Consider the following 15148-nt stretch of genomic DNA (forward strand, 5'->3'; position numbering starts at 1 on the left):
TGCCAGTGCGTCCAGTTGTATGTCCATCAGTAAGTCCAACTTGATAATGCACTTGGTATTTTTTAAGTGATTTGTCACAAATGTTCATCATGTGAAGCTGGCATGTTAAGTGCAAGACCAATGACTTTTCGTCAAAGGTCAATGTCACAAGTTAAGGTCATTGGTCAAAAATTCCATGTCAAGGTCTTATTTAAGGTGAAAATACCTTCATTTTGTCTTGGTCTGGCTGGGGTTTTTATGATAACACAAATGTTCTCCACATATGAGAAGGAGGCATTTCAACCCATTTTGTTTGGTCAAATGTCAAGGTCACACCGTGCGGATTTTGTTCAAACATTCGCTTGTTTGACATCCCTGTAAATAGAGTGCTAATCAAACATGCAGTGCCAAGTAGATATCTGATTATGAATGTCAATGTGATAACTTACATGTTCTTGTATAAGGAATGAAAAACAATATTCATCTTAAAATATTCACCTCCAATTTAATTAAATTTACAAATTAAAAGGATGTAAATGTTACAAATATACCGATGGTCTTGTTCATCTATGTGTGGTGCGGTGGCAACCAATTTTACTATCAATGTAAGCTAAGGCTTAGTTTAATAAAAATAAATCTGCGTAAACCATCTATAATATCATGAAATTAATTTGTTTTTATAGAGAAAAGAAACGTTACCAGTGCGAGAAATACAGAGTGTGAAAGCTGTACACAAAGGCATTCGTGATATTCCAAAGGCTTTTGAAATCTTCACAACAGACCAGAACTATGTGTTAAAAGCAAAAGGCCAACAAAACATTGAGCCCTGGGTACAGTGCATCCATCCATCTAGCTGTGGCCAAGGCTCAGAATGATGGAGAGTGTAATGTTGTGGAAAACGTCACCATACCAACCATTCCAACTAGACCTCGATCTGCTGTACGCGATACAAAGTTAGAGCATTTGTGACACAGTGCACACGCTGTGATAGACAGTGATATTAAGATCTTCATAACTTTAGATGTAGAATTGCTGCAATTATAACAAAGTGTACATATCTGAATTAATAAAAATGTTTGCATTTTGACTAAGTGCATATACTGTGATACAACAATTTGTAGTTTGTAACCAAGTACAAACATTATTGATGAAAGATGGTGGACCATTTGTGTTCACTTTCCATTTTTTGGTGTCTTAACTGCTGGTGTATTTTGATGGCTCAGCCTGTTTCTCTTTTGTTTTATTGTAGTTTATATTTGTTGTTCTATGTTTATACATTTAAATACATTTATGGATATATTTATGTGAATGTTTTTGACAGTGAATTTTATAATGGTGATATGGCCATGCATTTATCAATGTTTATAGGTAAGTTAGTATTGTATATGTCCACATTAATGAACTGATAATTTGAAAAAAACATACATAGTACAAAACCTTTTTCCAAAAAATGATAATTACTTCAAAGCTGTATTTTCTTATTTCAACAAAACGTGGCGTTTATGGCGCAAATGGATTACCATAGTAAAAACCCATTGTAAGTTATTTTTATGAATACAATTTAAAATTAATATTAATTGATATGCTGTTGATTGGAAACATTGTTACACATTTATCAGAAAAGTGGTGTTTACATGTATATATGTGTTTTGTTGAAGTATACATTATTTGTATTTTTAGTTTTAAAACTTCAGTTTCCATAAAATAATGCCAGAATATACATTAAGCATAAAAGCATCTTTTAGAGTGCAAACACAGCAAATTAGGAAATTCTTGACTCTAAGGTAAAGGCACATTCTTTATTAAAAAATAAATAATTCTGTAATAGGGCTCCAGTATGGGTCTTCCTGTATTGGTCTTCTGTAAGGGTCTTTGGTGTTCATATAGACATTTTTCTGTTGTTAACCTTTTCAAATAGAGGTGCAATATATAACGTTTGTAGACGTAGTATTAAAATGAATCAAGAATGTTTTAAAGCATTTGAGAGTACTGCAGCCATATTTAATCACTATGAGGTTTGACTGTCAGGGGTGTAGCTAGCCTTATATTCGCGTGGATTCATTATTGGTCTAGGCGGTTCGGGAGCATGCTCCCTCGGAAATATTTGATAACCAGAGTGCATTCTGGGCATTCTGAGGTGTGTTTTTAGTGCTGGAAAATGGACAGTTTTAGGATCAAGTAGTCAAGTACGCATAGTGCAACTTTGGCTGACTTTTTGTCAAAATCATGTGGATTCAGCCGCGTACTCGCGTATAGTCAGCTACGCGCCTGACTTTCAACTGTTACCCTAGAACACCTGTGTCATTGTTACAATCCATACCTTTGTCGTTTTTTGTTAATCCTTATACTAACTATACTGGTTATGGAGCCTGACATTTATTTTGGTATTTTTATCTGTCACCAATGTCAACAAATTTTCTTGACATAATAATTGTGATGACGTGTTTTCATAATAAAAAAAGCATATTCAAAAGTCGTGTTTGTAATTGATTGGTCTTAGATGTAAGAATTTTTTATATCATAAATGTTAAAATAACAATCAAAAAGATATGACGTTACATCATCAAAAAATATTAAGCGATATTTTTGTTTTATTTTAGCGCTGTAAATTGTCTATAAGAACTTATGACATAAATGACCCAATATTTGGGGCCATCAATTTAGAAAGCTCGTTTAAAAAACCCGTATTAAATGACAACGAATGTGAACTGCATAAAGATTGTGCTTGCTGAAGGTTTAACCTCAAAACTAAATTAACAAAATTGTAACATAGAACCATTTTAAGCAAAGGCCCTTAAAACCAACTTTGTTTTAGCCTATAACTTTATCATTTTGTTTATAAAAGCAAACCTATCAAAATTAGTATTTAAATTTTGTGTTTACCCTATTTATATTGAAACTCATCAACTTGTTTATTATGACTCACACAAATTAACTCCAAAGCAAAACGTATGCTTGAGTAGTTGTTAAGAAACAAGGATTGTACCTAAATACATCTTTGACTGTAAAAAAGTATTCCCTTGGGATCTTGACCAAAGTCATACTTCAACATATTCTATGATAAAATTCCTTTTCAAAGGTGTAAACTCATATGTTATTTTCAATAACTTCTGATGCTGGTAAAATGAGCTGAGATTGAAATTTGACTGAAGTGTTTTCGTGTTATTGGGGCCTGGTGTGATCTCACTTCTTCTCAAAATAGGCACCGAACCATTGTAAACAAAGTTTATATCTCTTTGGCCATTTGTTGAAGATGATATCCCGAATGTACTCTGCCGGGTACTGGTGCATCGATGCGTTTGCAGCTGTCTTTAGCTCTCGTTAACCTTTAAATCGGAGAACTTTGAGGTGGGACTTGAACTCCGGGAAAATAGCAAAGTCAAACGGGGCCAGGTCAGGTGAGTACGGCGGATATGGGAAAACCTCCAGCGCTAGGACGCTAATCTCATGCTGAGTGGTCGCCGCAGTATGAAGTGGGGCATTATCCTGATGGAGGATTATACGTATATATAATATGTTTCCGGTATGGATAGAAAAATCCCACCCGAGGGCACGCGCGTAAGCCGGTAACGACGCTTGCCACGCAGCGTGTCCGAGTGTCGGATTTTTCGATCCGGACCGAAAATATATAATTGATATTTTCTTGCATATCTAAAATAATGAATTTGTGGAAAAAATGACGTAGAAAACGCCCTTTTGAAGATTTCACAAAAAGCGCGTGCGACGTAGGATACCCAGGGTACTGACGTCAAAAAGCGCAGGATTTTAAAATCACTATTGACGTCAAATAGTTCCTCTTAAATCGGTTTTACGATTATCTATTTTCAATTTTTGGACTAGGGCGCGCGCACTTGTGGCCTAGTTCATAGCCATAAACGCGCTATCTGCATTCTCAAGCCGCATCTGGGGGTTCACTGACGAAATGTATTCATATGCTGTATTTTGATTGGATTGCCGTTAGCGAATTTGAATAATCAAAGTAGTACCAGAACTGATTACAATGAAAACATCCAATAAAAATGGTTCTTCTAACAATTCAAGCTAACTGTATGTTCTTTTAATGAAGCACAAGAAATTCATACGTAGCGAGTGAGGTAATCGGGTTAACTACATGAATGTTCTTGCATACGGTCAGATTATATGCAATAAGAATATGAACATATTGGAAAAGTACGCATCGAAATTTTTCCGTTCAATGCTCTGCATTGATAGACTAGTACCCTCTTTCTCTTTTATCCGAAAAGAAACCAGTATCAGCTAACCGCGGTGCCCGTCGCTCATTCGAAATATCTTGTGAACTCATACGTAAAGCGAATAAAGCGTGCGGTCTTAGTAGAAAACAACCAGGAAAGTTGGTTAAAAAAATTATTGTTATCCTTTGTATACAATGTTGGTATTCCGAAGTCGGTCCCTGTTTTTTTCTTCGACATAATTTGCATGTTTCCGTGATAGTTTAAAGCTACCCTCTCACAGATTTACCGTTATAACAACTTTTTTGTGTTCGAAAGAGCAAATTTTTGCGTAAACATCTTCAAACCAATGATATCAGATTGCTGACAAACAATCAGCTCGTACTTTGTCATATTTCCGTTCCGAAATTAATGTTTTATGGCTTAAACCGTTACTAACAGTTTAAGAAAAATGCTTAAAACATCAATTTTTTTAACTTTAGTATAAAAACCTGCCATCTAAATTTTGGTCAGCAGTCTTATATAACTGGTTTTTATGGATTTTCGTAAAAAAATGGCTCGTTCCAAGACAAAAGTTGTCAAAATGATAGTGCAGCATTAAACTCATACCGTAATAAAATTTCACTTTTTAAATAAAAACTACTTCCTAATAGCATTGTGTATGCAGTCTGACATAGGTGTACAATGTAGATGTCTTTTACAAAGATTGTTCAAAGTATGGCTCTGCATTTGGTTTAAAGCTCCCCTAAAAAAGAGGTGACAGGTTTTCTATATAGTATATAATTACATCATTGAAAATCTTCTCTGAAACTGCAAATAACAGACCTTTGATATAAAAGGATTTGATCAAATTAAAGAAGTATGTGTGCCGACCACGTAAATTAATTTGTACAAGTCTTATTTAACGACTTTCAGAAATTCAAAAGAACTATGAGTTTATCTGATTTAACGCTTTAGCCCCCCCCCCCACCCCTCTCACTCTACACACACTTAACTAGATTTTTCAAATTTCCTTTGCAGCTTGCAAGCAGTTTTAGTCTAAAGTTTAAGCTAGCCCATTAAACAGTGACCCCTTGTGATGTGAGCCGATTTTTTCAATGCTTAGAACATGGTTGTCAACATTCCCCTGAATGAAGCCCTAGTCCATCAGTGCTTTCAGCACTTTGATAATTAAAAGTATTGCATACTTATATTTCTGATTGCGCTGTTTTGAAATGGCATGATATACTTTTTACCAACCGTTGTTGCGCGTGACTCATTTTATATGGGGTGTAAGACGACTTTTTCTGGCTAGGCATTTCCGGTGAATTCAGCCATATAGCACCCCCCCCCCCATTGCCAGATGAGTCACGCGCTGTGACGTAATATTGTAAATTTCTTTTATTACATACTTTATGTAACCATTAATATGATATTTCAATAGATGAGGTTCTTTAACATGAACTTTTCAAAAAATATTCATCGGAAAGAAAACAAAATAACCCTTAAAAGACGTGAAACTGACGGGACTTCTTCACATAAGCAGTGAATAAAAATTACGGCGCGTCATGACGTCAGTAAACATCATCGCACGCGCTTTTTGGGTGAAATGTACCAAAATGCGCTTTTCAAGATGTGCTAGAAAAAAATCAATTATGAGTTTCTGTTCCAGATAGAAAAATTCGACCCTCGGGCACGTTGCGTAGCCGGTAACTAGGCTAGCCTCGTTACCTGGCAACACAGGTGCCCTCAGGTTGACCGGGATGTCACTCCTCTTCTCTTTTAAGCGCCCGGATGAGATCACGGCCGAGTACCTGTTCACAATGTTAAAAATGTTTTAGGAGTCATACTGTTACTTTATATAGTTAGAAAAATGGTCGGTGGTCAGATTTCTGTGTGCGGTTCCACAGCCGTCATTGGCAGCCTCTGACAGCTCTGTAACGCCGCATAGCGGCATCGCCGCATAAACGTGTTTTTATTTCGTTTATGAGGTGATTTTCAACGCGTAAACGTTTATGCGGCGACGCTCAACGCATAAAGCAGAAATTGCTTATATGGGGTGCAACTGTGCCTTTTTGCCACATAAAGAGGATTAACCTAACCATTAATTATAAAGCTAAAAAATATTTCAACAAAACGATGGTGATGACGATGATGATGATGATGATGATGATGATGATGATGATGATGATGATGATGATGATGATCAAGATGATGATGATAATATTTATGATAGTTATGATGATGCTAGCGTTGGAAATAATGATGATGGTGGGGATGATGATGATGGTGGTGGTTGTGATTGTGGAGATAATGGTGGTGGTTGTGATTGTGGAGATGATGATGGTGGTTGTAATGATGATGATGATGACGATGATGATGATGATGATTATGATGATGATGATGATTGTGGGGATGATGACGGTGGTATTGGTTGTGATTGTGGTGATGATGATAGTGGTTGTGATGATGTTGTTGATTATGATGATGATTAAGATTAAAGAAAATATGAGAAAAGTTGGCATGCAAGTTGAGCCAAAATGGAAGTTGAAAATAAACCCTTAGAGTGTTCAAATGACTTGTGCATTAAAACACAATCAATGAAAGAAAGAAGTCCATGATGACCCTATTATTAGTTTAAAATGACGTAGAAAGTATGTAGTTGGCGGCCTCTTCTTCTATTTTTTTATATATATTTTCTGTGTTTATGCCCCAATTATCACTCTTAAGCAATTATAAACTTTTTCTTAAAAAAATGTTGATCGAGCACTTCCGCGGCCTAGCGGCGTGAAGTAAGCGGCCTAGCAGTCTAAAATGGTATGTATACATGCGTTTTCTTCCAAAACAATGATAAATCTATGGCTTAACAATTTTGCTAAATACAAAAAATAAAAATGCTGATATTCGCTATAATAGATTTTTAGGCAGCTTGGTCGAGTTTTAGGCGAAATGCAGACATTCGTTAAAGGATGGTGATTTGTGATAGAAACCATAACTTTGTCATTTTTTAGAGAAGGAAAGGCATGCATAAATAGTTTATATTAGAAACCAATTTTAGGCCGCTAGGCCGCTAGGCCGCTGAACTGCTTGATCGACTATTTTGAAAAAGAAAGTTAGTTGCTTAAGTGTGATTATTTGTGCACAATACAGTAAATATATCATTGTTTTAGAAGAACATGCATGTGTATGCTTTAAACTAGCTGACTACTTTATCGACATTTTTGAATTCTCGTCAGTCTGACAATAAGGCAAGAATATATGTTACGTCATAGGACGATTCAGTTTTCTGAATGTCCCTAATGACGGTGTTGTGCTTTGTCGTAACATTTATTCCATCCTTTAGTCGGGTTTAACGTCATTTCAAACGTTTTCGCAGAAAGATCAATTGGTTTGGTTCACATTTAAACCGATCTTACTAAATCTTTGTCAAAAATTACGTCTCTAAAAGTCTAGTTCAAAGCTTGTTAAGTGGACATAAAAAACTAAGACCGATCTTGATGAAACTTTATCAACCACTATTGTACTAGTATGTGTTTTAATTGCTTTTTATGTGGCGAAAGTGTGCCTTTTTGCCCCATAAAGAAATCCTTTTTTATGCGTGAAATCACCGCATAAACGAAAAAAAAACACGTTTATGCGGCGATGCCGCTATGTGGCGTTGCACAGCTCCCGTACAGTCACTGTGCAGTCCGCTTTCAGTTTCTCTTCAATTGACGTCACGACTAACGGTGCCATTAGAAAACAAGCGCACGGAAACGCAGTTTTCTCCCCGTGTCAGCTTTAGTAGCTTATACGTTTCGGATTGTGTTTTCCCTATTTCTTTGAAAATTAAATGTTTGAGCGAATTTCAAAACGTTCTTGTGACGATATATTTCATAGCAAGCCAATCTCATTAAAATCAGATCCCCAATACACGCTTGACGACGTTACATAACGTAATAAAATAAATGAACGTCACGATATGATTTTAATGAGATTGATAGCAAGCTTGACTGTCTAAGAGCAGACGTTGTTTATTTCAAAATGCAACGACCGATTGACGTCAAATGTTAAGATGACGTCGCGCAAACGTCGTCAAACAAAATCGCGGAGTTTTTAAGATTTTCTGCAGCTGATATTTATTTCATTTAGTTTTTAAATTCAGCATGCGTAGAACAAAACGTCACATGGGCCGGTAGCGCGTTACTATGGTTGCATTATAAAAATATTACTGTGTTGTTTCGTGCTTTGCTATGTCATGCTACTCTTATCGAGGCAGTAAGGAGAATATTACTATCTTTTATGTGTTTCCGGTACGGATAGAAAAATCCGACCCGAGGGCACACGCGTAACGAGGCTTGCCGAGTTACCGGTCATGCAGCGTGCCCGAGGGTCAGATTTTTCGATCCAGACCGGAAAATCGTGATTGATATTTTTTCTTGCATACCTAAAGTTATGAATTTGTGGAAAACTTGACGATGGAAACGCAATTTTGTACATTTCATCAAAAAGCGCGTGCGACGAACTATCGCATAGATTATTGCCTCAGCCAATCACCTTTGAGTTTTATCTCATGTGTCACTGAACATCCAATCGCGGTACCATGTAGCCATTACTGATATATTTTTAGCGTTGGCGAAAGCGTGGGCATTTTATTTTCACAAAATCCACCACCACCATCTCCACCACCTACCGTTTAATTATCCGTCAGTATAAAAAGTTGGAGAAATGAGCCGATCTAACTGTTTTCGTGTCAATATTGGATGGTGAACACATCGTTAACGTCCATGTTTTTCTCAATACTTTCTTACCATAAGTAGTGTTACAGTTCTTTGTTTCTTTTCCATTTTCCACTTTTGTCTGGCACTATTTACAAAATCATATTTTTCTAGTAGGGTTGACTGTCCACCCTGATATGTATTTCGGGAAATGTTATTATACAGATGCTATTGACTCTTTATATGTTTTGGTTTACGATATTTCGTAAAAATACTTTTATGGCATTCATTAGTATCGTATTTTCATTCAAAGCTTGTTTTACATTTTCCCTATATCCATACGAGTTAGACCCGGCTTGTGACTAAGTACCTTGACCTTGGGCAATACATATATATATATACAGTCGAACCCCGTTGGCTCGAACTCCCATGGACCGACGAAAATACCTCGAGCCTCGGGAAATTCGAGCCAAGCGTAAATGCTTACATTAAGTAGAAAGAAATCGGTCCTTTACCTACAGTTCAAGCCAACGATGAGTTCAAGCCAATGGGTTTCGACTGTAAACACTATTTTTAAAATAACTGGTATTAATGTGGAAGACCAACCCAGTAAATTTAAAATTGGAAAAATACGTCATCACTGCGAAAGCTACATATCTATATACGTGTATATAGTGTCGTAAGCGATGGGATATCTGCAGTAAGTAAGATTCAATGCGTTGTATTCAAAAATCAATATTAAAATTTTGACATTTTGAAATTCTCCTCTTCTTGCAAATGTATTATATAGTGTCTTTATAAATATCTGATCTCTCATTTTTATACATTTGATTATCTGTTAGGTATCCCTACCAATGTATTACATTTATCCAACAAGAGCGGCGCAACAAAAACGATGCACGGCGAACGCCAACAACTGTGTTTGTATTTCTAAAAACGGGTATAACTCAAGAAAAATCAATACTTGTAAGCCTTATGGCTGTCGAGAGTTTTATTTGAATATCTTGAGCGATGTTCAGTAACGGCACAAAGGTTAAGAATACGCAACGACGCAGATGCCGTCCGCATCAGCAATATGACATTACAACCGCAGTACAGTGAGGAATCGGCTTATAGAGCGGGACATACGCTGCATGAGACCTATCGTGACATGATTCTCACGTGGCGTCACCGTCAAGTTTGTCGTCAGGGGACAGTCAACAATCGTGCTCGTCGATGGCGTTTCGTGACATTTAGTGATGTATCACGATTTAATATCACCAATGCTGACAAGGGACTGCGTTTATACAGGCGGCGTCATGAACGCAACGCACGTTACTGCATATTACAATATATCCGTTTGGGTGGCGGCAATCAATTTAAATTAAATTTCACCTTACAGCATTATGATTAATTTGCGACTTTCTGCATAATTTAATTTCCACAGGAGTGCTGTTTCATATTTTATTCATTTGTGGTTTGGTTATTAAATACAGCCTTAATTCAACCACTGTAGCGTTTTTATTTACATACGTTTAGTAGTAAGGATTTGCGAAAGTGCGATGAGGCCAAATATTAATTGTTCACGGAAGATCATGCAAAGAGCTTACTTTTCCTCCTAGACTGCGAATAACCCCACTCAATATATTAAGTTAACTTCATCATAATCATCATCATCATCATCATCGCCGTCGTTACCACGGCTACCACCATCATCATTATCGACATCGTCTCAAGCTATACCACCACCACCACCACCACCACCACCACCACCATCATCATCATCATCATCATCATCATCATCATCATCAACTTCATAATCATCGACGTCGGCGTCGTGGTTGTTGTCATCATTATAATACGTATACTCATCATTCTAACACATTTTCATACTCATCGTATTAACCACCACAACCACCATCATCATCATCATCGCCGTCGTTACCACGGTTACCGCCATCATCATCATCGACGTCGTCATCGTCTCAACCACAACCACCACCCTCATCATCTTCATCATCATCATCATCGTCGTCGTTACCACCACCGCCATCACCACAATCATTATCATCATCATCATCATTCTAACACATCCTCACCCTCGTTGTATTAAATACAAATCAAACAATATTTTCAACGTTTAATCATATATTCTTCAATTATAATCAAATTGTGCGATATGTTAAATAATACGCAATTATATATTCTATTATTTAGGTAACTAAATCTACTCAATGTTTGGTTATTTCTTTTGTAGTATTTGTTGATACATAATATCATTTTGTAGATTTCATAATAATGTGAAATTTATGTAATCGATTATAAACATAGAAAGTCAACGTGTTATTGGTATACTCCTCTAATACAGAATATAAAATACAGCTGAGCAAGGATGCCATTGTAAATAAAGAAAAAACTAAATATTTCCCATTAATTCATAATCCATAAGCGAAGTAAATACGTAACATTTATCAAATGATATCACATTAAACTAGGAAATTAGTTGCTTTATTGAGAGATTCTTTAAAAAAAGTCGATCAAGATAAATTAACCGACTATTGCACGTGTTGATTACGGACTGTTGTGTTATAATAAAAAAGACAGTTTTCATCCGCGTTCGATATATTAAAAACACCAGCCCCAACAACATTGCTGTGTCATCTGTCAAGATAAATCTATTTTTGGATGCATGCAAATACACAACATAAATCAAATTAACTGAATACACACAGAAAGTGGTTGATAATAATTAGTTCCGGGAAAAGTAACATATATTTCTATAAATAGAATGACACTTCCCCATTGATTGTTTCACTGTTTTTCAACAAATATGAATTCCCATAATCGATGCTAACATTTAACTTATTGTTCACATTTTGGTGAATTTGAAATGAAGCCTTCCCCACATATCGACAAACTTGAGAACCTTGAATGACGGCGAACTGTCCATATGTTCTCGGATGTCTTTCATCTCACTGGCAGGTTTCACCGTGTAGTAGTACATGTTGCATGTAATGGTGTGTGGTATGTTCTTCATCGTCTCTATCAGACTCCGCACCGCCTCCGCTGTCATTGTCACATTATATAGTGTAATATAGGTGATGGAGGCTGGAGGGAGGAGGTGGAGCTCACCTAGATCTGTACGCTGTATCTCAAGGCGTTGTAACTGAGGGAGACTTGGTAGTGTATCCACAAGTAACTGGACATTCTTAACGCTATATAACACAACACGTTGTAGTTTACTCCACCTTTGATCGTGTTTAAATAATCTACATATGTACATTTCAACATTCGATGATACTCTATATAAGATACATGTTGTAATATGTGTTGGATCAACCTGCACACGTGTTGTATTGTCTCCCTCTATATGCAGATGTTCCAGCCTGTGACACTGGGACAGGTCATACTGCCCATCACGTCTCCACAGTGTCACTGCTTTGAGGGAGTCGGAGGAGGATGTGATCACCTCCTGCAGCTCTTCCCCATTAATTTGATCATTGTATCCATCGATGACTAGTGACTGAATACGTTCCTTGTTTATCATCATCAGCTTTTTTAACACTACGACATCCTTGTCACTACGAATCCTGAAGTGTGCGAGATAGAGCGGTATGTCACCATAGTTGTTCGCCCTGGCTTCACGGTTCCCGGAGAGAATCAGGGGCTGAAGTAGTCTAGCCTTTCTATTGTAGATTGATGGTCGGTATGGTGGTCTAGAACTATAGATCCATGAAGACACGTCTGGTATAGAACTATTGATCCATGAAGACATTTGTACACCGAGCTCGGGCTTCATTCCACATATGAAAATAAATGTCTGAGAAACATCTCCCAAGATATTTTCCTTATTATCTTGTTCGTACTTGTTTGATAGCTGACTGTAGTCGTTTTCATTTAAACATAAATGAAGAGCCGCTAAAAACTCTTGAAGTGTTTTATGAAAGAATGAAAAGTGAGATGATTCCTCGATTAATGAGTTGGATTTCTTCTCTGTGAGTAAGCCTGACTTTAATGCAAATTCAACCTGCTCCCCTATTAACAAATCGTCGACTGTTGTGTTGCTGAAGACAACAGACGAATCTCTGCACTCTGAATACAAAGTTGTGTATGCCAACTTTGCCAGCGCAAGATAAACCATGGGATTTTGCATGAAGCATTTATGTTTCTTTAATACGGGTGGCAGATCGATTTCCGGAATGTTATTCCCGCTTTGCTTACAACTATGTCTACGTGACAGCATGTTTATAACGCCAGCATAAATGTCACATTTTGAATCGGTTAACGATTTGCCCTCGAACCACAGGCACACGAGCTGGGTGATACTGATAGGTGCCGACAATAATCCTTTAAGATCCTTCTCTGACACCATTCCCATGAAAGCCTCTGATGTCCGTTCATCCTCAGAATCCTCATTAAGAATGTTGATGATATTTTCCACGAGTTGCCTTGTGTCTGCAGCTCCTTCTATTTCAAGATATTTGTCGATCTTTGAATCCTGCACTCTAAACTGTGACATTCGCCAGGGACGCGTTGTCGTGAAGAGTGTGGCCATGTTGGCCGAATTTCGGAAAGGGATGACTTTTTCCTCAGTTTTGCAGGTACAGTTTACGTTTTCCGGATGGGTCCATTCGTCGAGGCCGTCAGCTATGATTAAACATTTCTCACTTTCCAGCACCGTCTGCAATAGCCGGAAGCTATCATCAGCATCCATCTCGTGGTAGATTTTACGTATAAGTTGATCCTTGATCATTTGTGCTAGATCACACGTTTTACCTGAATCTCGTAGAGTGACATGAAACAAAAATGCAAACTCTTTGAAGAATTCTGGGTCGGCATAGCTTGTTTTAATACCGACGTTTTCCTCCGCTGGTAAATACTGGTGAGTCCATTCTAGGGCACACATTACGGAGAATGTGGATTTGCCATTGCCCGGTTCGCCAACAAGGAAAACATTTCTGAGCAACTGATCTTCTTTTAAGAAAACATCTGAAAATTTTACAACATCTTTACCGCTTTCTTCCTTGTCATTTTTGCCGATTTTTCTATGATTTTTCTCCACAATTTTCGGTGCCACGTAGAATTTGTTGAGTTTGGCGTTCTTTTCTCCAAGAATGGGAGATATCGGCATGTCGGCCAACGTGGTTCGGTAATGGTTTGCCAAACGTAGTCGTAGTCCTGTAGTAAAAAATATATAACATTTAAAACATAAAAGTTAAAAACAGATACGTATGCATTATTTTAAAACACTTGGTGATAAAACATGAATCATTTTTTGATAAGACGCTTGGTACAAAAGATAAACATCAGCAATATCACAAGACCCTTGATGCAGAAGATTTGAAGCAGAATTATAAAAAGACGTCTGTTGCAAAAAATAAGTATCAGCCTTTAACAAGAGGCCCGGAACAAAAGATTATAAGCAGCGTTATCACCAGACGCTTGTTGCAGAAGATAAGTAGCAGCCTTAACCAAGACATTTGGTCCAGAAGATAAGTAACAGCATTATTACAAGACGCTTGGTACAGAAAATAAGAGGCAGAATTATTACAAGACGCTTGTTACAGAAGATAAGAAGCAGCATTATCACAAGACGCTTGTTGCAGATGATAAGTAGCAGCCTTTACCAAGACATTTGGTACAGAAGATAAGTAACAGCATTGTCACAAGACGCTTGGTACAGAAGATAAGAGGCAGCAATATTACAAGACGCTTGGTACAGAAGATAAGAGGCAGCAATATTACAAGACGCTTAGTACAGAAGATTAGTAACAGCATTGTCATAAGGCGCTTGTTGCAGAAGTTAAGAAGCAGCATTATCACAAGACGTTAACAACGTCGCACGCGCTTTTTGGTGAAATGTACAAAATCTCGTTTTCTACGTCAATTTTTCCACAAATTGCTAATTATAGATATGCAAGAAAATATATCAAGCATGTGTTTCCGGTCAGGATCAAATTTCCGACTCTCGGGCACGCTACGTGGCCAGTAACTCGGCAAGTCTCGTTACCGGCCACGCAGAGTGCCCGAGGGTCGGATTTTTGTATCCACACCGGAAATACATGATTGATATATATTTTCTTGCATATCTAAATTTATCAATTTTAACTTTTGTACAATTACACCAAAAAGCGCGTAAGACGTTGTTTACTGTCAGACGTCATAGAGCGCAGTAATTTTTTATAGCTAAAATAGCGTTCTTAACGATTAATTATTTTCAATATTAATTTAAATTCTTCCAAACATATATATTTGATTGCGTTTTATTAAAATGGCAAATATATTTTTCATAAACCATACAATAAATGAAATAAGAAGTGGCGC

The 15148-nt window shown here is 37.1% G+C and overlaps 1 protein-coding gene across 1 annotated transcript in view; it reads right to left on the reverse strand.

The window, feature by feature from the left end:
* Positions 1–10949: 10949 nt before the first annotated feature.
* LOC128203281 (uncharacterized) overlaps positions 10950–15148 on the reverse strand; it is a 30716-nt gene continuing 26517 nt past the window's right edge. Inside the window, exon 6 of the mRNA XM_052904625.1 lies at positions 10950–14002. Within this exon, the coding sequence (XP_052760585.1) occupies positions 11694–14002 (2309 nt within the window). The 3' untranslated portion in view covers positions 10950–11693. The remainder of the gene's footprint in view (positions 14003–15148) is intronic.

Source organism: Mya arenaria, chromosome 9 (genome assembly GCF_026914265.1).
Source record: "Mya arenaria isolate MELC-2E11 chromosome 9, ASM2691426v1".
NCBI classification, from domain to species: domain Eukaryota; kingdom Metazoa; phylum Mollusca; class Bivalvia; order Myida; family Myidae; genus Mya; species Mya arenaria.